The sequence below is a fragment of the Oncorhynchus keta genome, chromosome 32 (genome assembly GCF_023373465.1).
Source record: "Oncorhynchus keta strain PuntledgeMale-10-30-2019 chromosome 32, Oket_V2, whole genome shotgun sequence".
Taxonomy (NCBI): Eukaryota; Metazoa; Chordata; class Actinopteri; order Salmoniformes; family Salmonidae; genus Oncorhynchus; species Oncorhynchus keta.
In genome coordinates, this window is record NC_068452.1 from 19,923,252 (window position 1) to 19,943,553 (window position 20,302).

The 20,302-nt window shown below is 45.8% G+C and overlaps 1 protein-coding gene across 4 annotated transcripts in view; it reads left to right on the forward strand.

The window, feature by feature from the left end:
* LOC118365242 (alpha-2,8-sialyltransferase 8F-like) overlaps window positions 1-20,302 on the forward strand; it is a 77,713-nt gene that overhangs the window by 35,219 nt on the left and 22,192 nt on the right. For 2 of the 4 annotated variants that reach the window (XM_052490832.1, XM_035747300.2), the window contains exons 1-7: window positions 6,242-6,952; window positions 8,721-8,804; window positions 8,964-9,041; window positions 9,701-9,845; window positions 9,936-10,048; window positions 10,148-10,240; window positions 10,404-10,877. In XM_052490832.1, coding sequence (XP_052346792.1) covers window positions 6,867-6,952; window positions 8,721-8,804; window positions 8,964-9,041; window positions 9,701-9,845; window positions 9,936-10,048; window positions 10,148-10,240; window positions 10,404-10,877 — 1,073 coding nt within the window. In that variant the 5' untranslated portion in view covers window positions 6,242-6,866. Of the gene's footprint in view, window positions 1-6,241; window positions 6,953-8,720; window positions 8,805-8,963; window positions 9,042-9,700; window positions 9,846-9,935; window positions 10,049-10,147; window positions 10,241-10,403; window positions 10,878-12,960; window positions 14,077-20,302 lie in introns of those variants that run through there. The other 2 variants (XM_035747297.2, XM_035747299.2) reach the window with 2 other exon arrangements.

The following is a 20,302-nucleotide window of genomic DNA, read 5'->3' on the forward strand; positions in this document are numbered from 1 at the left end:
CTGCACATAAACACAATGTAGTACATTTAGTACTGAACAGGATCTTTACATGGGCAGGGGGCATACAGGGGCATACTGTGAGATGTGCCAGGAGAACCTCTCTTAGAGCTCTATTGTTTTGGGAGGCTTAAGACTGCACAGTCCAGCCTACTGGGCAACTTCCCAGAATAATGGCATTTTATAAGACACAGAGCCCTACTCATAATCAATGAGGCTTTCCCCGAGAAGTTAAAGACAGAACATATCTCTTGTTGATAAAATCTCATCGCATACACTACATGACCAAAAGTATGTGGACACATCTTACTCCAGAATCATGGGTATTAGTATGGAGTCTGGGAAGGCTTTCCACTAGATGTTGGAACATTGCTGCTGGGACATGCTTCCATTCAGCCACAAGAGCATTAGTGCTCTCGGGCACTGATGTTGGTCGATTAGGCCTGGCTCGCAGTCGGCATTCCAATTCATCCCAAAGGTGTTCGATGGGGTTGAGGCCAGGGGTCTGTGCAGGACAGTCAAGTTCTTCCACTCCAATCGCAACAAACCCTTTATGTATGGACCTCGCTTTGTGCATGGGGGCATTGTCATGCTAAAACAGGAAAGGGCTTTCCCCAACTGTTACCACAAAGTTGAAAGCACAGAATTGTCTAGAATGTCATTGTCTGCAGTAGCTTTAAGATTTCCCTTCACTGGAACTAAGGGGCCAGAATCATGAAAAACAGCCCCAGACCATCAGTCCTTCTCCACCAAACTTTACTGTTGGCACTAACTATGTATTTGGGAAGGTGGCGTTCTCCTGCCATCCGCCAAACCAAGATTTGTCCGTCGGACTGCCAGATGGTGAAGCGTGATTTATCACTCCAGAGAACCCATTTTCACTGCTCCAGAGTCCAATGGCGGCGCGCTTTACACCAATGCAGCCGACGCTTGGCATTGTGCATGGTGATCTTAGGCTTGTGTGCGGCTGCTCGGCCATGGAAACCCATTTCATGAAGAGCACCCAACAAACAGTTCTTATGCTGACGTTGCTTCCAGAGGCAGTTTGGAACTCGGAAGTGAGTGTTGCAACCGAGGACAGAAGATTTTTTACGCGCCACGTGCTTCAGCACTCGGTGGTTTCATTCTGTGAGCTTGTGTGGCCTACCACTTCGCGACTGAGCCGTTGTTGCTCCTAGACATTTCCACTTCACAATAACAGCACTTACAGTTGACCAGGGTAGCTCTAGCTGGGCAAACATTTCACAAACTGCCTTGTTGGAAAGGTGGCATCCTATGACAGTGCCACGTTGAAGTCACTGATCTCTTCAGTAGGGCCATTCTACTGCCAATGTTTGTCTATGGAGATAGCATGGCTGTGTGTTTAGATTCTATACACCTGTCAGCAACGAGTGTGGCTAAGATAGCCAAATCCACTCATTTGAAGGGGTGTCCACATACCTTTGTATATATGTTGTATAATACAAATGATTTAGGTGTGGCCTCAATTAGCTCGGTGTTCATTGTTCATACGGTTTTCCGAAAGCCAAACCCTGAACATTTTTCTCCACCCCTTTCCTCAAAAAGGTTTCAAAACGATAAAGGCATTTCAAGTGTTATATCATCAGTGTTTTAGCAGTGTGCAAATAGTTGTAATACGAATAGTGGGGGAAGATAAATAAACAGATACATTTTGGTGGTATTTACAATGTGCTCCTCTGGTTGCCCTTTCCTCATGGCATCGAGCCACACATTACATTTACATTACATTTAAGTCATTTAGCAGACGCTCTTATCCAGAGCGACTTACAAATTGGTGCATTCACCTTATGACATCCAGTGGAACAGCCACTTTACAATAGTGCATCTAAATCTTTTAAGGGGGGTGAGAAGGATTACTTTATCCTATCCTAGGTATTCCTTAAAGAGGTGGGGTTTCAGGTGTCTCCGGAAGGTGGTGATTGACTCCGCTGTCCTGGCGTCGTGAGGGAGTGTGTTCCACCATTGGGGAGCCAGAGCAGCGAACAGTTTTGACTGGGCTGAGCGGGAACTGTACTTCCTCAGTGGTAGGGAGGCGAGCAGGCCAGAGGTGGATGAACGCAGTGCCCTTGTTTGGGTGTAGGGCCTGATCAGAGCCTGGAGGTACTGAGGTGCCGTTCCCCTCACAGCTCCGTAGGCAAGCACCATGGTCTTGTAGCGGATGCGAGCTTCAACTGGAAGCCAGTGGAGAGAGCGGAGGAGCGGGGTGACGTGAGAGAACTTGGGAAGGTTGAACACCAGACGGGCTGCGGCGTTCTGGATGAGTTGTAGGGGTTTAATGGCACAGGCAGGAGCCCAGCCAACAGCGAGTTGCAGTAATCCAGACGGGAGATGACAAGTGCCTGGATTAGGACCTGCGCCGCTTCCTGTGTGAGGCAGGGTCGTACTCTGCGGATGTTGTAGAGCATGAACCTACAGGAACGGGCCACCGCCTTGATGTTAGTTGAGAACGACAGGGTGTTGTCCAGGATCACGCCAAGGTTCTTAGCGCTCTGGGAGGAGGACACAATGGAGTTGTCAACCGTGATGGCGAGATCATGGAACGGGCAGTCCTTCCCCGGGAGGAAGAGCAGCTCCGTCTTGCCGAGGTTCAGCTTGAGGTGGTGATCCGTCATCCACACTGATATGTCTGCCAGACATGCAGAGATGCGATTCACCACCTGGTCATCAGAAGGAGGAAAGGAGAAGATTAATTGTGTGTCGTCTGCATAGCAATGATAGGAGAGACCATGTGAGGTTATGACAGAGCCAAGTGACTTGGTGTATAGCGAGAATAGGAGAGGGCCTAGAACAGAGCCCTGGGGGACACCAGTGGTGAGAGCGCGTGGTGAGGAGACAGATTCTCGCCACGCCACCTGGTAGGAGCGACCTGTCAGGTAGGACGCAATCAAGCGTGGGCCGCGCCGGAGATGCCCAACTCGGAGAGGGTGGAGAGGAGGATCTGATGGTTCACAGTATCGAAGGCAGCCGATAGGTCTAGAAGGATGAGAGCAGAGGAGAGAGAGTTAGCTTTAGCGGTGCGGAGCGCCTCCGTGATACAGAGAAGAGCAGTCTCAGTTGAATGACTAGTCTTGAAACCTGACTGATTTGGATCAAGAAGGTCATTCTGAGAGAGATAGCGGGAGAGCTGGCCAAGGACGGCACGTTCAAGAGTTTTGGAGAGAAAAGAAAGAAGGGATACTGGTCTGTAGTTGTTGACATCGGAGGGATCGAGTGTAGGTTTTTTCAGAAGGGGTGCAACTCTCGCTCTCTTGAAGACGGAAGGGACGTAGCCAGCGGTCAGGGATGAGTTGATGAGCGAGGTGAGGTAAGGGAGAAGGTCTCCGGAAATGGTCTGGAGAAGAGAGGAGGGGATAGGGTCGAGCGGGCAGGTTGTTGGGCGGCCGGCCGTCACAAGACGCGAGATTTCATCTGGAGAGAGAGGGGAGAAAGAGGTCAGAGCACCGGGTAGGGCAGTGTGAGCAGAACCAGCGGTGTCGTTTGACTTAGCAAACGAGGATCGGATGTCGTCGACCTTCTTTTCAAAATGGTTGACGAAGTCATCTGCAGAGAGGGAGGAGGGGGGGGGAGGATTCAGGAGGGAGGAGAAGGTGGCAGAGAGCTTCCTAGGGTTAGAGGCAGATGCTTGGAATTTAGAGTGGTAGAAAGTGGCTTTAGCAGCAGAGACAGAGGAGGAAAATGTAGAGAGGAGGGAGCGAAAGGATGCCAGGTCCGCAGGGAGGCGAGTTTTCCTCCATTTCCGCTCGGCTGCCCGGAGCCCTGTTCTGTGAGCTCGCAATGAGTCGTCGAGCCACGGAGCGGGAGGGGAGGACCGAGCCGGCCTGGAAGATAGGGGACATAGAGAGTCAAAGGATGCAGAAAGGGAGGAGAGGAGGGTTGAGGAGGCAGAATCAGGAGATAGGTTGGAGAAGGTTTGAGCAGAGGGAAGAGATGATAGGATGGAAGAGGAGAGAGTAGCGGGGGAGAGAGAGCGAAGGTTGGGACGGCGCGATACCATCCGAGTAGGGGCAGTGTGGGAAGTGTTGGATGAGAGCGAGAGGGAAAAGGATACAAGGTAGTGGTCGGAGACTTGGAGGGGAGTTGCAATGAGGTTAGTGGAAGAACAGCATCTAGTAAAGATGAGGTCGAGCGTATTGCCTGCCTTGTGAGTAGGGGGAAGGTGAGAGGGTGAGGTCAAAAGAGGAAAGGAGTGGAAAGAAGGAGGCAGAGAGGAATGAGTCAAAGGTAGACGTGGGGAGGTTAAAGTCGCCCAGAACTGTGAGAGGTGAGCCGTCCTCAGGAAAGGAGCTTATCAAGACATCAAGCTCATTGATGAACTCTCCGAGGGGACCTGGAGGGCGATAAATGATAAGGATGTTAAGCTTGAAAGGGCTGGTAACTGTGACAGCATGAAATTCAAAGGAGGCGATAGACAGATGGGTAAGGGGAGAAAGAGAGAATGACCACTTGGGAGAGATGAGGATCCCGGTGCCACCACCCCGCTGACCAGAAGCTCTCGGGGTGTGCGAGAACACGTGGGCGGACGAAGAGAGAGCAGTAGGAGTAGCAGTGTTATCTGTGGTGATCCATGTTTCCGTCAGTGCCAAGAAGTCGAGGGACTGGAGGGAGGCATAGGCTGAGATGAACTCTGCCTTGTTGGCCGCAGATCGGCAGTTCCAGAGGCTACCGGAGACCTGGAACTCCACGTGGGTCGTGCGCGCTGGGACCACCAGATTAGGGTGGCCGCGGCCACGCGGTGTGGAGCGTTTGTATGGTCTGTGCAGAGAGGAGATAACAGGGATAGACAGACACATAGTTGACAGGCTACAGAAGAGGCTACGCTAATGCAAGGAGATTGGAATGACAAGTGGACTACACGTCTCGAATGTTCAGAAAGTTAAGCTTACGTAGCAAGAATCTTATTGACTAAAATGATTAAAATGATACAGTACTGCTGAAGTAGGCTAGCTGGCAGTGGCTGCGTTGTTGACTTTGTAGACTAGCTGGCAGTGGCTGCTAGCTGCCGTGTGATTGCACATTGTGGTATTTCACCTAGCAGATATGGGAGTTGATCAATGTTTGATTTATTTTCTAATTCTTTGTGGGTCTGTGTGATCTATTGGAAATGTGTGTCTCTAATGTGGTCATACATTTGGCAGGTTAGGAAGTGCAGCTCAGTTTCCACTTCATTTTGTGGGCAGTGTGCACATATCCTGTCTTCTCTTGGGAGCCAGGTCTGCCTATGGAGACCTCTCTCAATAGCAAGGCTATGCTTACTGAGTCAAGGATTTTCTTCATTTTGGGTCAGTCACAGTAGTCAGTTATTCCGCCACTGTGTACTCTCTGTTTAGGACAAGATAGCGTTCAAGTTTGCTCTGTTTTTTGGTTGATGCTTTCCAGTGTGTCAAATAGTTCTTATAGTTAAATAGTTATACTTTCTCATAATTTGGTTGGGTCTTATTGTGTTGCTGGCCTGGGGCTCTGTAGGGTCTGTTTGTGTTTGAGAACAGAACCCCAGAACCAGCTGGCTGAGGGGACGCTTCTCTAGGTTCATCTCTCTGTAGGCGAGGTCTTTGTGGTTGAATGTGTGGGCATCGCCTCCTTTGAAGTGGTTGTAGAATTACATTTTGATAACTAACAGGTATAGTCCTAATTCTGCTCTGCATGCATTGTTTGGAGTTTTGCGTTGTACACAATGTATGTCTCTCTCTCTCTCTCTCTCTCTCTCTCTCTCTCTCTCTCTCTCTCTCTCTCTCTCTCTCTCTCTCTCTCTCTCTCTCTCTCTCTCTCTCTCTCTCTCATCGTGAGAAGAGTTGTATTAATTAATAGCTTCTTAGAACTGATGCCTGATGCTGTAAACAAAGTTGAGCTTGAGCCTCTGCGAATGACCCAGAAAGTAAACTTTTGGAGCCAGCCAGATAGGGAACGGGACAGTCAAAGAAGGGCACGAGATAGAGAACAGGGAAACTGTCAATCTGATTGGCCGATAGCCCTTTCCCCTAGCCTACTCTGACCATCATTGGCTAATGGAAAAATAAATCCCTGCCACACAGACGCTCACACACACACATGCATACACTACACACACTCATAAGCACTCACACACATAAGTCAAGAGGCAGACCCTGGGCTAATTCAGTACCAGGGAATTGTATTACTGGCTGCTCTCCATGTAGAGGAGGGGAGAGAAGAGGGGAGAGGTGGTTCGGGGGGGGTTACAGGAAGGGAGGGAGGGGGAAAGCGTAGAGAAGGCTAGGACTCAGGGGCGGGGTTGGAGAATGCAGACAGAGCAACAGCTTGAGCTCTGGGACTACAGTGAACTGAAAGTAAGAGCGTGGTGTGCTCTCAACGAAGGAGTGAGAAAGGGAAAGCCAGAAAAGGAGATGAAAGGAAAACAAGAAACATCAATCTACGTAAAGGAGGGCGTGTGGACAAAAGACTGACATTGTAGTTCTATAGGAGCCTAGCGGAGGGGGAGAAAAGAGGGGGGAAAGGAGAGAGGAGATTTTTATAGGGTACAGACAGAGATATGATAGTCTGCTTATAGAAGAGGTGTGCCTGGAAACGCTCTGAGAAAGAGACAGAGGGGGAGAGACAGAGAGAGAGGGAGAAAGAGAGGGCGGAAAATGAGGGGGGAGTGAGTGAGACAGAAAGATTAACCGCAGTCAGAAAGAGCGAGAGTGAGCAGTGAAGGACAATCTGGGGCAAATAGCAAGGGAGGGAGGGGGAGGTAAAAATAAGAAAAAGAAAGAGGGGAAAGGTCTGAAACAAACTAATGTGTAAGTGCTGAGTGAAGGACAATAGGAGAGAGGGAGAGAGAGAGAAAATAAGAGGAGGGGGCCAGCCAGAGGAAGTAGCAGGGCAAGAGAGGCATGAGGGGACTGTTCTCCTTTCTGCTCACCCTGTCCATCCTGGGGACTGTCCTGACTGCACTCGTCTGGTACTTCTTCAGCAAACAGTGAGTCCCACTCCTTTCACACCCCTTCTCCCAAACTTCCTCCATCTTGACTGGGCAGGTGTTGGAGCCTTTAGCCCCGGGCTAGGGTGGGGGATTAGGTCTGGCTGGTGGTAGCTAGCTGCATATCCTCCAGACAGATTCCGAGAGGAAGGGAGGAAGGGAGTGAGTCTCCACACTTCTGATTTTAAGAGTGTGACTGTTTCACATCGGTTGGTGTGAGTAGCTGCTGTAGTGGAACAAGGTAAGAGTTGTATATTATATGTTTGGTATTGGTGGTTATGCCTGTTCACTGCCTGTTCACTGGTTCCCTCTCCACCTTCTCTCTCTCTCTCTCTCTCTCTCTCTCTCTCTCTCTCTCTCTCTCTCTCTCTCTCTCTCTCTCTCTCTCTCTCTCTCTCTCTCCTCAAAGCAGTGGTTGGCTTTCTCAATGCTTGTTACTGTGGGCATCTTAACTAAACCACCGAAACCTCATGATAATGTGGTGGAAAAGAGAGGGAGAGAGCGAAACGTCTGTTTGTGCCTCGGCAGAGTTGATGGATTTCATACCGGCCCACTATTAATGAACTCTGAACAACCTGTACCAATTTGACATCTTGTGCTGAAGCGAACTCAACTGTTAATTTGACAATGTAGGTAGAATAAGTTGAAGGTGTTGCAAATGCACATGGATGGTTCAACGTTGGTGAATTTTGAAATATCACACTCAAAACAAGAACATTATAGCAGATCTCCCCTTGACCAGTTGTTTCTAAAAAACAAACATACAAACCTGGCGTGTGCTTGTAGGTGTGCTCTGTTACATATTGATTTTAAATAGTGATCTATTTTCAGTGGGAAATTAATAAGTTGCCTGTAGGCAGAGGACGATAAGTGAGTGAAAGGGGAACAGAACATTTGTACAAGAGATCGAGATCGAAAAGTCACTGCAATGTGCCTTCTCATGCTGTTACCGCAACACGCCTGATGAACACACTGTTTTCGCTCAGCGTCGGCCCTTCTGTGACAGTGAAACTTGAGAGCCATTTTTTCCCCCCCTCCCCAGTCATGTCTCGATGAAACCAACTGTCTAAATGGTCCCTGTCTGAGAATGTAACCCGAGACTCTCAGACTCTCATCTTAGAACTAAAGTGTTGTTTGGCATTCGCCATCTGCAGGATATGACAATTATCCCACCATAAACAACTGTCCACAAGATTGTCGCATTCTGGAGTGGGGAAACTCATGCACCCCTCTGTAGTGTGTCCTTAAAATATCTCTTTATAGTTCACTTCAAGGGGGATTCTCTGTATACAGTCAAATCAGGCTTGATCTTGCCCTTGGATTTCTTATCAGATCTAAATATGAACAGTCTTTCCGTTCATTTGCGGTTGGCCCTTACGTGTGTAATGCTGCTGTGAAAACCCTTCAGGAATTCAGGGTTTCCTGTTAGAGAATCAGTCAAACACGCTAGACTCAGAGGGATAAGGTCAAATGGCTGCCCAGTGTGTTCTGTTTTGCCTCTCGATAACCCTTTAGCTCACCAGGTTATTGTTACAGTGCGCACAACATTCAGCTATTGATTTAATGTAAACCCACTGTAAAATGATCACATCGACACAATTCATTCAGCGAAGGTAACGTGGTAAACTCAAACAATGCACTGCAAATACAACAGCAAACAATGCAGCTATACAAGTGTTGACAAGATAAGTGGTGTACTGGGTTCAAACAGAGGTTAACTCATCCTTCTATTCTCTCTGTCTTCCTCTGTCCCTGTTGGTGTACGTAGCAATGTTCAACCTGGCAGACCCCACCACAAAAGTCATATTATGAACTCTGGGCCAGTCCCCTCCAGAACATGCAAGGGCTGCAGGTGAGACTAGACACACGCCCTGGCAACCCACAATCCTCTCTGCTCAACAACCACCTCATCTGTCTCTCTCCTGTTATTAACTTCATTATATGGTTCATAACTGCATGTTCTATGTTTTGTGTGTGCGTGTGTGTGTGTGTCTGTGTATGTGTGTCAAAGGGATACAGTCACTGACAAAGTGGTGGAGCTCTACTCGCACAGCTGGAGGAAGCAGGAGGACAAGTTCAGAGATTTCAGGTGAAATATCAACGCACAATAAACCCAGACTCTGAGCCCCACTAAAAGCCAGCCACGATGAGCCTAAGACCACTTTGTGAGGGTCACAAACTAAAACCAAAGGGATGTTTCCTTTCTACCTTAGAAGAATGAGAAACAAAAGCACGTGGAAGTGACCTGTGAAATGTTAGCGTTTACTTCTTCGCGCTGCTAGCAGCAGCAGCAGAGGTCAGAGTCGTGTGATTGTTGCATCAGTCAGTGGGTATTTCCCTTCTCAGCTGTCCTGTCTCCGCAGGCTAACACTGGCTTAGCAAAGCTCCCTCTGAGTATACAGAGACTTCAACAACACCAAACAACACAAAAGAGAACTGCAAGGAGCTTTGTAAATGAATAAACACTTGAAAGGAAGGACACTCGAGAGCAGAAATTCGAAAATAATATATATTTTTCAATAAACATCCCTTTCCATTTTTTTGATTTATATCAAGACAAGACGATGAAGCCTTGTTCATGTATCTGATATTTTCTTACATTTATCACCAGTAGCTTTTTATACCTAACTTATTAACCAGACTGTTTCAAAATAAGAGAAACGTGTGTATGAAGTACGATTCGTTTACAGTACGCTTTTAATACTGTGTCTTTATCTTATAATCAAAAGGTTATTGTTGTGTTCTCAGGTCTCTTCTGAGTAACAGATGTCATGGACTCACCAAAGCTATGGTAACACAGGCTAACACTCCTCTGGGGTCAAAGGTTGTGTACGATGGAGAGAAGAGGAAGCCTCTTCAGGTGACCCCTGAACTGTTCAGCACCTTTGCTAAGGTTTGTTGCTCTGGTCCAGAGCGTCACCTCAATGAATGAGTGTGTGTTTAAGAAAGAGAGTGACATGACACATGTTGTGTTGCCTTACAGGAGAATCCTTTTGTGAATACGACATGGGATACGTGTTCTGTGGTTGGGAATGGGGGAATCCTAGCTAATAGCAGCTGTGGAGAGAAAATCGACTCCGCCCAGTTTGTTATCAGGTGTGAGACAGAAAACTTACTCCACAATAATTACCTTTCCCTCCCAAACATTGTTAGACACAAATTCACTGACTATTTCCCTCTGTCTCCCTCTCTCAGGTGTAACCTCCCTCCTCTGGAGAATGGCTATGAGCGAGACGTGGGCAACAAGACAGACTTGGTGACAGCTAATCCCAGCATCCTCATGGAGAAGTGAGTTTGGGGGTACATTGGGCTTCTCATACTGCTTATCATCTGGTGTTTTATGGTGGATTGAGAAATTATCTGATCATATATTCTAGTGCTGGTCAAATTTATCTCCTCCAGCTGTTCTTCACCTCTTCTCTTTTTTTCTCTCCATCCCATCCTCTCTCAGATATGGGGGCCTGCAGGAGCGTCGTCGGCCCTTTGTGGAGAGCCTGCGTAGCTATGGCGACTCCCTGATGCTCCTGCCAGCCTTCTCGTACGGCCACAACACGCCTGTGTCTCTGCGGGCCCTCTACACCATCCAGGACTTTGACAGCCCCTCGCGGCCCGTCTTCCTCAACCCAGAGTACCTACAGAGTCTGGCGCGCTTCTGGCAGGGCCAGGGCCTGCGAACGGTACGCCTCAGCACAGGACTCATCGTGGCGAGCCTGGCGTTGGAGCTGTGTGCCAACGTGCATCTCTATGGGTTCTGGCCCTTTAATGAACACCCCCACCGACACCAGCCCCTCACCAACCACTACTACGACGACAGGCAGAGTAAGAAGACGGTGCACGCCATGCCCGCTGAGTTTGACCACCTGCTAAGACTCCACACCCAGGGCGTGCTCAGGATACACCTGGGAGAGTGTGCACCCACCGCCAGGTAGGCCCCACCCCTTTACCGGAAATGTACCTACAGCTAGGACATACACAACAGGGACATAGGGCTCTCCTGTAGACTCTCTCAGGGGTCTTACCCAGTCGTTGCTACCTGCCAGATCAGATGGCCCCGACTGGCCCTGAACACTCTGGTATTCAGCACAGGGGCATGTTTTATGTGTCAGCTGTCTGGTCACAGTGGAGGAGCAAGGTGGAGGCTGGGACGTTTAGTCTCCACAGCAGCCGTTTGTCGATTCTCATTGTTGAGAGTCTGCAGAACAGGTTGATCCGCAATCAAATGATTTGTACTGGACCCAAAATGGGTATAAATACATGAAATATGCATATCATATACTGTATAGATTTACAATGATGTTTTTGTCGTCACAAGTGTTCCAGCTAGAACATAGAGAATGTTTTTTTTGTTTTGTTGGACATTAACTGAGAAGCCATTTTGGTGGTTCAATACGAAGTATCTTGGAGCATGTATGATTTAGACGAGGCCTTCCCAACTACAGCCTAATATGACTACGCTTTCTGACTGTAGCCAAAATGATCACATGCGAGTCTTTAAGAGTTAACTGAATGTATGGTCGTGTCAATCTAACACCTCCTGGATTGGACAATCTTCAGCTGGACCGTTACAGTCATATACATATTTAATATCAATGATAATTAAATGTGTTATATCTCATTGTGACATGGTGTATAATACATTCAATGTGGTACAGGGTCTTTCCGTGAAATGAGCCCCTTTTTTGTCTCTTTTGATATTTGAAGTAGAAATTGTGCACCAATATTGCATTTTAAAAGACTGCTATATTAAATGAAGGGCCCATTAATATAGACCACATGGGAAATTCAATAAGTCCGATTTTTAATATGAATAAAAGACTGGCTAAAGTACCAGAATTCAGAATTTCTATATCTCCCTCTGTGACGTCAAGAAAGATTCTAACGCACTTAAACCCAACATATTTTTTTTTACCATCATTGTAAAGCTCTAGTTATTTTGTTGCTTTGACCAAGTTATTTCTGAAGATTATTATTTATTTCGTATGATTTTTTTTTAAATAATAAAAATGCCTGTCTGTCATTTTAAGGTCAACCCTGTGAACTGAACTCTCGTTTTAATATGGTGAAACTATTCCTTTTAAAAATGTTTTTTTGAAACGAAACATTGAATATCTAATAGTCAAATCATAGTGTAAAAGTAGAGCTGTTTCTCATCTTTTCTTTGGCAATTTTCTGGTGTTTTGTGGTGGAAAACTGAGTGGGTCGAGCATGACATGTCAACCCTGTTACCCATATAGGAACAGGCTAGAATTTTGGTGATGCTTGCGTTCAAGTGCCATTCTCTGTTTCACCCAACAAGCTTCCATTGCTCCTGTCACAAGGAGGAATGGCTGATTTAAGATTAAATGTTAAATGTTAAAGATTAAAGATTAAATTAAAGATAAATTATACCCTGTTGCAGTCAACCTTGATACTTTATTTGGCACTTAATAGGCACCGACTAGTAATTTTTTATTCAAACTCATAAAATGAGAAAACACTTTTTTTTATTAAGAACATGTGCTCTCCATGACAGAATGTTAAAATTAGGTGAAATAAAACACTTTTTTTTCTTCACCAAGTTAGACTACCCAAAAACCCAGCTAACAACAAACGCTCCCACAACTTTAGAGAACGTTTCCTTAAGAGTCTCATTAGGCCACCAGAAGGGACTCGTTTCCTGGAATGACCCTACTACTATATCAACACTTTTTGTTTCATAATTTCAAAATACATTTTGGGAAAGAAGAAACAGTGTTTCAATGATCCTGTAAACATAAAATAACAATAAAGGGGTCTTACACAGCAAGGACTGTACTAGATACCTCACAACAAACGAACTCAGAGTAATGATGCAATTGTCTTTAAAACAAATGTGAAAATGATCTAGTGAGTGTCATTAGTCCATTGTTAGTCCAGTGCTTGAAAGTGACCTGGCACAGTGTGTTTTATTAGTAACATTAACAGACTGATGTTACATAACCCTTCAAACAGAGATCTCTTCCAATCTGGTTCTTTGTACCATTTGACAGTCCTGGATGTAGCTCAAAGATGGCCTGGGCCCCAGCCTCAGTCTCAGGCCTCAGTCTCCCGGTTGGCTCTCTGGGTAGTGCCATGCCCACACTGGTACAACGCAACACAACCTCCCAGAGCCAGAAGCCTTGGGCTGGGCCCGACACCAACGTCTCTGGACCATCAGGACTTGGGCAGGGTGCTTCTGAAGACCCCACACGGGGTTCAGAGCAAAGGACAAAACACAGGACGGGGAACAGAAGGAGAGCAGGGAAGTGATGACACCCATAAACATTTCTGGGGATCCCCTTTCATAAAGAGTTTCCATGGTTACCAGCTCACAAAGGCCAAAGCATTATAACAACAAATACTCCCCCTGTGACCATGGTGACAGTAAATAATCTGTGCTGTGACTAAGTAACAACAGTAGCGAGGGAGTGGTGGGGGGATGCAGGATTGACAGTTGCATGGGTAACCAGATGCATGGGTAAGAAGGGCATTCTAGAGCTTGTATTATTTCCCTATAATGCAAGATATGTTTGGAGGGTAGAATTCATTAGCTATTCATTCTTACATGTTCTATGTTTGGGCTGCTTTTGAAAGCAAAAGTCCAATTGAAAACATTATTGTCATTTTTTTTTTTACTCGATTTTCATAATGGTAAGCTCGGACTAATGGTTTTATTAGCTAAAATAGCAAGTCTGTTTGTTTGGTTACCACGGCAAACTGTAGCTATCTAGTAAACTTGCTAGCTACTTCAATGGATGTTGAACACATTTCTAGCGTCAAATGTCTTAAATTATAGCCATGGTTGTCACGCCCTGATCTGTTTCACCTGTCCTTGTGCTTGTCCCCACCCCCCTCCAGGTATCGCCCATATTCCCCACTTATCCTCTGGGTATTTATACCTGTGTTTCCTGTCTGTCTGTGCCAGTTCGTCTTGTTTGTTCAAGTCAACCAGAGATTGGCTCAGTGCCTGCTTTTTCCCTAGTCTCTCTTCTTCTCGACCCTTGCCTGACCTGACCCTGGGCCTGCCTGTACCTTGGCCCCACTACTCTGGATTATAGACCCCTGCCTGCCTTGACCTGTCGTTTGCCTGCCCCTGTTGTTGCAATAAACATTGTTACTTCAACACAGTCTGCACTTGGGTCTTACCTGAAACTTGATAATGGTATAAAGGAGATAATCAATGAGTCTATGAGTTCTCTGGAAAATAATGCAACTCTGTGGAAGGTCAGTTCCACTCACCTAGCGCGTCGTAGAACACACCTTCCACCTTACTATTGTGAACCTTAGTAGCGCGTCCCTTCCTCCTCTTTCTACACCTTCCACCTTGTTCATTATTTTCCATAGAAAGCATGGCCCCGAGTGGATTATCCCCTACCGACATTTCTTCGACCTCACTCCAATATGCTTTCCACACCATTTCAATGTATTTTGCTAGACCTCCAAGATAGACATTAACGGACTCTTATGCCACTACAAAGAGCATTAACTATCTATGGAATGCTGTGTGAAAATGTCTTAGCATTGAGGCTGGTTTTTCAATTATTCAGACCGTTTGCTATGAGACTCGAAATTGAGCTCAGGTGCATCCTGTTCCCATTAATCATCCTTGAGATGTTTCTACAACTTGATTGGTGTCCACCTGCAGTAAATTCAATTGATTGGATATGATTTGGAAAGGCACACACCTGTCTATATGACGTCCCACAGTTGACAGTGCATGTCAGACCAAAAACCAAGCCATGTGGTTGAAGGAACTGTGTCTAGGCACAGATCTGGGGAAGGGTACCAAAAAAGGTCTGACTGAACCAAGGTTGAACTCCCCAAGAACACAGTGGCCTCCATTATTCTTAAATGGAAGAAGTTTGGAATCACCAAGAGTCTTCCTAGAGTTGGAACTGAGCAATCAGGGGAGAAGTGCCTTGGTCAGCGAGGTGACCAAGAACCCAATGGTCACTCTACCCGAGTTCCAGAGTTCCTCTGTGGAGATGGGAGAACCATCCAGAAGGATAACAATCTCTGCAGCACCCTATCAATCAGGCCTTTATTGTAGAGTGGCCAATCGGAAGCCACTCCTGTAAAGGGCACATGACAGCCTGCTTGGAGTTTGCCAAAAGGCACCCAAAGGACTCTGACCGTGAGAAACAAGATTCACTGGTCTGATGAAACCAAGATTGAACTCTTTGGCCTGAATGCAAAGTGTCACGTCTGTAGGAAACCTGGCACCATCCCTACGGTAAAGCATGGTGGTGGCAACATCATGCTGTGTGGATGTTTTTCAGCAGTAGGACTGGGAGACTAATCTGGAGAGACATTTACATTTACATTTACATTTAAGTCATTTAGCAGACGCTCTTATCCAGAGCGACTTACAAATTGGTGCATACACCTTATGACATCCAGTGGAGCAGCCACTTACAATAGTGCATCTAAATCTTTTTAGGGGGTGAGAAGGATTCCCCTATCCTAGGTATTCCTTGAAGAGGTGGGGTTTCAGGTGTCTCCGGAAGGTGGTGATTGACTCCGCTGTCCTGGCGTCGTGAGGGAGTTTGTTCCACCATTGGGGGGCCAGAGCAGCGAACAGTTTTGACTGGGCTGAAAATAGCTGTGCAGCGACGCTCCCCATCCAACCTGACAGAGTTTGAGAGGATCGGCAGAGAAGAATGGGAGAAACTCCGCAAATACAGGTGTGCCAAGCTTGTAGCGTCATACCCAAGAAGTCTTGAGGCTGTAATCGCTGCCAAAGGTGATTCAACAAAGTACTGAGTAAAGGGTCCGAATAAATGTGATATTTCAGTTTTTAATTTTTAAAAACTTGAATTTAATCCATTTTAGAATAAGCCTGTAATGTAACAAAATGTGGAAAAAGTCAAGGGGTCTGAACACAATAATGCGCCACCAGTAACCTTTAGCACATATTATTCCTCCTGCATTCTACTATCATTACTGCACCTTGCCAGTCCAGAGCAGATATTTTCACTGTGTCTCCAGCCACTGGGGATACCTAAATTACCGGCTGGGTACTCTTGTTTTTTTTTTATCGTCCTGGGGCAGAGAACCAACCGGAACAATCTCCTGGAAAGCATTGGTGTTACTCCTTTCCTCTTCCCTTGCTTTCCCCAAAGACATCATGTTAACATAGCTTCTTTAATGCCAATTCAGTCAGCTAGGACACATAATAGGGAAAATACTTTTGTTACTGTTTGAAAGCAGCGGTCCCCACATGTTGCGGTTCAAGAACATGGGTTCATGAGATTCCATTCATGTGGACTGTGACCTCAGTGTAGAGCCAGCTGCTGCTCTCAGCTCCGCTCTGCTCTGTGTCCCACTGGCCCTTATCTCTGGGGAGCACTTATTTCGGGAAATCTAACAAACAAGTACACTAACTAAATCGTTCCATTTTTTTACACTGTAATATTCACCCACCACCTCAGCTGTTTACTCACTAATGAACTGACTGACAAATGGAAGGATCGGAGAGAGTTTGTTTAAGTTTCTTAGAGTTTAAGTTCCTAGAATTGTGGTGAAATTACGAGTTTTCTGAGATTCTACTTATATTAGATCATAGATGGAATCAAACGTGCATTTCTGCATGATTGCAAATAGGAAATCCCCTCTATTGGCTTTAAACCAGTGGGGCCTCTCTGACAGTCAATCAAGGCTTCCATGAAGGATCGAAATGTTCTCATACCAACCTGAAACTCAACTGTCACCAAATGAACAACTTCCAAACAAATATGACACAGCTGACATGAGAAGAAGTGACATATCTGACCCGTCTGCTGCATGGGTCCCTGGAATAGTGACACAGCATCAGCCTGTATGACTGTAATCCTTCTGATCGGTCTGTACAGCCCCCTGCTCTCCACCAATCAAAATCAAACGGGAACCCGACTGTGAGGACAATACAACAACATACCAAGAGTCCATGTCAGTCTTTTCTTGTTCTGGTGATATGGTGCTTCTATACTGAAGTGACAGGCATCAGGGAGACAGGAAGTACATTGATGGGGATACCAGACTGGAACTCTCAGAAACATCCTTTACAAAAGGCTAGACACAGTGCTTTTCTACTGTTGGTTTATGATGAAATCCCCAAAAGGTGACTTTGACAAGGATAGAGGACCTCTAACAGACGTACCCATCATCAGACAAATAGATCCCTGCATGTACATGAAGTGCTTCACTACATAGATATCAACAGACACATGCTTAAGGAAGAGCATGTGGCCTCCTGAAGAGGAGACACAGTTGACAAAATGTCATTTTGATTCAGTCTAACTGGATACCTTTTTCCCCCCAGTTTATATTCCGGGCCTGACATCAACATAATGTGACGTCTGAGAAAAGTATCTGTCTAATGTAGAACCGTCAGCTCCCACACAGTGAGACAAACAGCCTACAAGGCCAATCACAAGCCATTATGTCTCCTGCTGGAATGAAAAGTGCTGGGAAAGCGATGTGTCACATCTGCACTTCTGTTGAATACCGTCGCCTCCTAGTTCCAACCCCACTCACCAAGCACCATGGGACCATGTTGGGACAATGTTGACACAGAGTCTGGAAAAGTGCCCAAATCCACATGCACACGCACACACACACACACAGACACACAAGTACGCAGGGGCGGACTAGGACCAGAAATCGGCCCTGGCATTTACAGTGCCTTCAGAAAGTATTCACACCCCTTGACTTTTTACAAATGTTATTCTGTTACAGCCTGAATTTAAAATGGATTACATTTTGTGTCACTGGCCTACACACAATACACCATAATGTCAAAGTGCAATTATATTTTTTAGACATTGTTTACAATGAAAAGTTGAAATCTCTTGAGCGAATAAGTATGCAACCCATTTGTTATGAAAAGACAAAGAAAATTCAGAAGTAAAAATGTGCATAACAAGTCACATAATATGTCGCATGAACTCACTCTGTGTGCAATAATAGTGTTTAACAGGATTTTTGAGTGACTACCACATCTCTGTACCTCACACATACAATTATCTGAATTTCAAAGACAGATTCAACCACAAAGACCAGGGAGGTTTTCCAATGCACCGCAAATGGGTAGATAAAAAAAATCAGACATTGAATATCCTTTTGAGGATGATGATAATTAATAATTACACTTTGGATGGCGTATCAATACACCCTGTCACTACAAAGATACAGGGGTCCTTCCTAACTCAGTTGCCAGAGAGGAAAGAAACCACTCAGGGATTTCAACATGTGGCCAACGGTGACTTTTAAAACAGTTACAGAGTTTAATGGCTGTGATAGGAGAAAACCAAGGATAGATCAACAACCTTGTAGTTACGCCACAATACAAACCTAAATGACAGAGCATGTACAGAATAAAAATATTCCCAAATATGCGTCCTGTTTGCAATAAGGCATTAAAGTAAAACTGAAAAAGATGTGGCAAAGAAATGAACTTTATGTCCTGAATACAAAATGTTATGTTTGGGGCAAATCCAACACAACACATGACTGAGTACCACTCTTCATATTTTCAAGTATGTTCTTGGTATGCTTGACATCAGCAAGGACTGGGGAGTTTTTTTTAGGATAAAAATAAATGGAATATAGCGAAGCACAGGCAAAATCCTAGAGGAAAACCTTGTTCAGTCTGCTTTCCAACAGACACTGGGAGAAAATTCACCTTTCAGCAGGACAATAAGCTAAGAGTTGCTTACCAAGACAATATTGAATGTTCCTGGGTGGCCTAGTTACAGTTTTGACTTAAATCGTCTTGAAAATGTATAACAACACTTGAAAATGGGTGTCTAGCAATGATCAACAACCAACTTGACATAGCTCAAATAATTTTTTAAAGAATAATGTGCAAATATTGCACAATCCAGGTGTGCAAAGCTCTTAGAGACTAACCCAGAAAGACTCACAACTGTAATCGCTGCCAAAGGTGATTCTAACATGTATTCACTCAGGGGTGTGAAATATTTAATCCACTTTGAATTCAGGTTGTAACAAAACAAAACGTGTAATAAGCCAAGGGGTATGAATACTTTCCGAAAGCACTGTGTAACACACCGGACAGTTTTTCTTCCTTTAGGACCCCTCACTGGCACATTTTCTGCCTCAAGGCCCCCACATCGGCCCATTTTTTTCCTTGAGGCCCCTAATGTTAGCCAGATAATGATCATTTTGCACAAAAGTTAGATAGGCCACTGGGCTAAAAATGGACCAGCCCATCTGGCATTTGCCTGGAATGCTAGATGGCCAGTCCGCCCCTGCGTGAACATACACATTAACACAAATCCAAAACACACAGCCATAAGGCACCCCAGACCGTACTGACTGATGCTCAGATGTGGAACAGATGGGGGCCTCAGCCTTCCTTCTCTCTGAGATGGCCCCTATACTGTACTTCCTGGGACCGGGTCACACTGAGGGTCTGCTGGCTGGGGCCACATAGAGACAGCTGCCCCCTACTGGACACAGCTTATACAGGATACATCCCAAACGGCACCCTAAAAGTAGTGCACTATATTGGGTATAGGGTGCCATTTGGGACGCATACATTGACTCTGGAACCACCATAGAGCCTCTACAGACCCTATACGGACCCCTAACACACCCAGGTGCTCTGAACCCAGTCTGGGCCTTTCATTTTCTCTGTGGCATTTAGACTATATACTCTACCCAGTTTAATTTCAAAGAGGGGCCCAGCTCTCCCCCTGCCTCTTTAAGGGTCATTCTTGAATTGCGGTGGTAAATGCTGCCCCTTGATTTTGGCACCATGTTTAAACAAAAACACGACAAAACATGACAAATAATACAATTTCAGTTTAATTGAACTGTTATTAAATATCATTCCCACTAGGGATGTATAGAGGTGATGTTTTAGGTATTTAGAGATATCTATCTATTATTTTGAATGCTAGACAGTGAACAAAAGTATATATATTGAAAATATTGTATAGATCAATAAAAACAATTGTACTAGTATAATGTGTGTCCCTCAGTTGATTATTATTTGAGCCCCTTTTTCTTGCCAATTTGAATCTTATCTCATCTCTGCAACTCCCCAATGAGTTCGGGATGCAAAGGTCGAGTCATGCGTCCTCCGAAACATGCGCTTCTTACCCCCCTCGTTTAACCCAGAAGCCAGCCATGCCAATGTGTTGGAGGAAACATTGTTCAACTGACAACTGAAGTCAGCTTGCAGGCGCCCGGCCCGCCACAAGGAGTGGCTAGAGTGCGATGAGCCAAGTAAAGCCCTCCTGGCCAAACCCTCCCCTAAACTGGACAATTGTACACCGCCCTATGGGACTCCCGATCACGGCCGGTTGTGATACAGCCCGGGATCAAACCCGGGTCTGTAGTGATGCC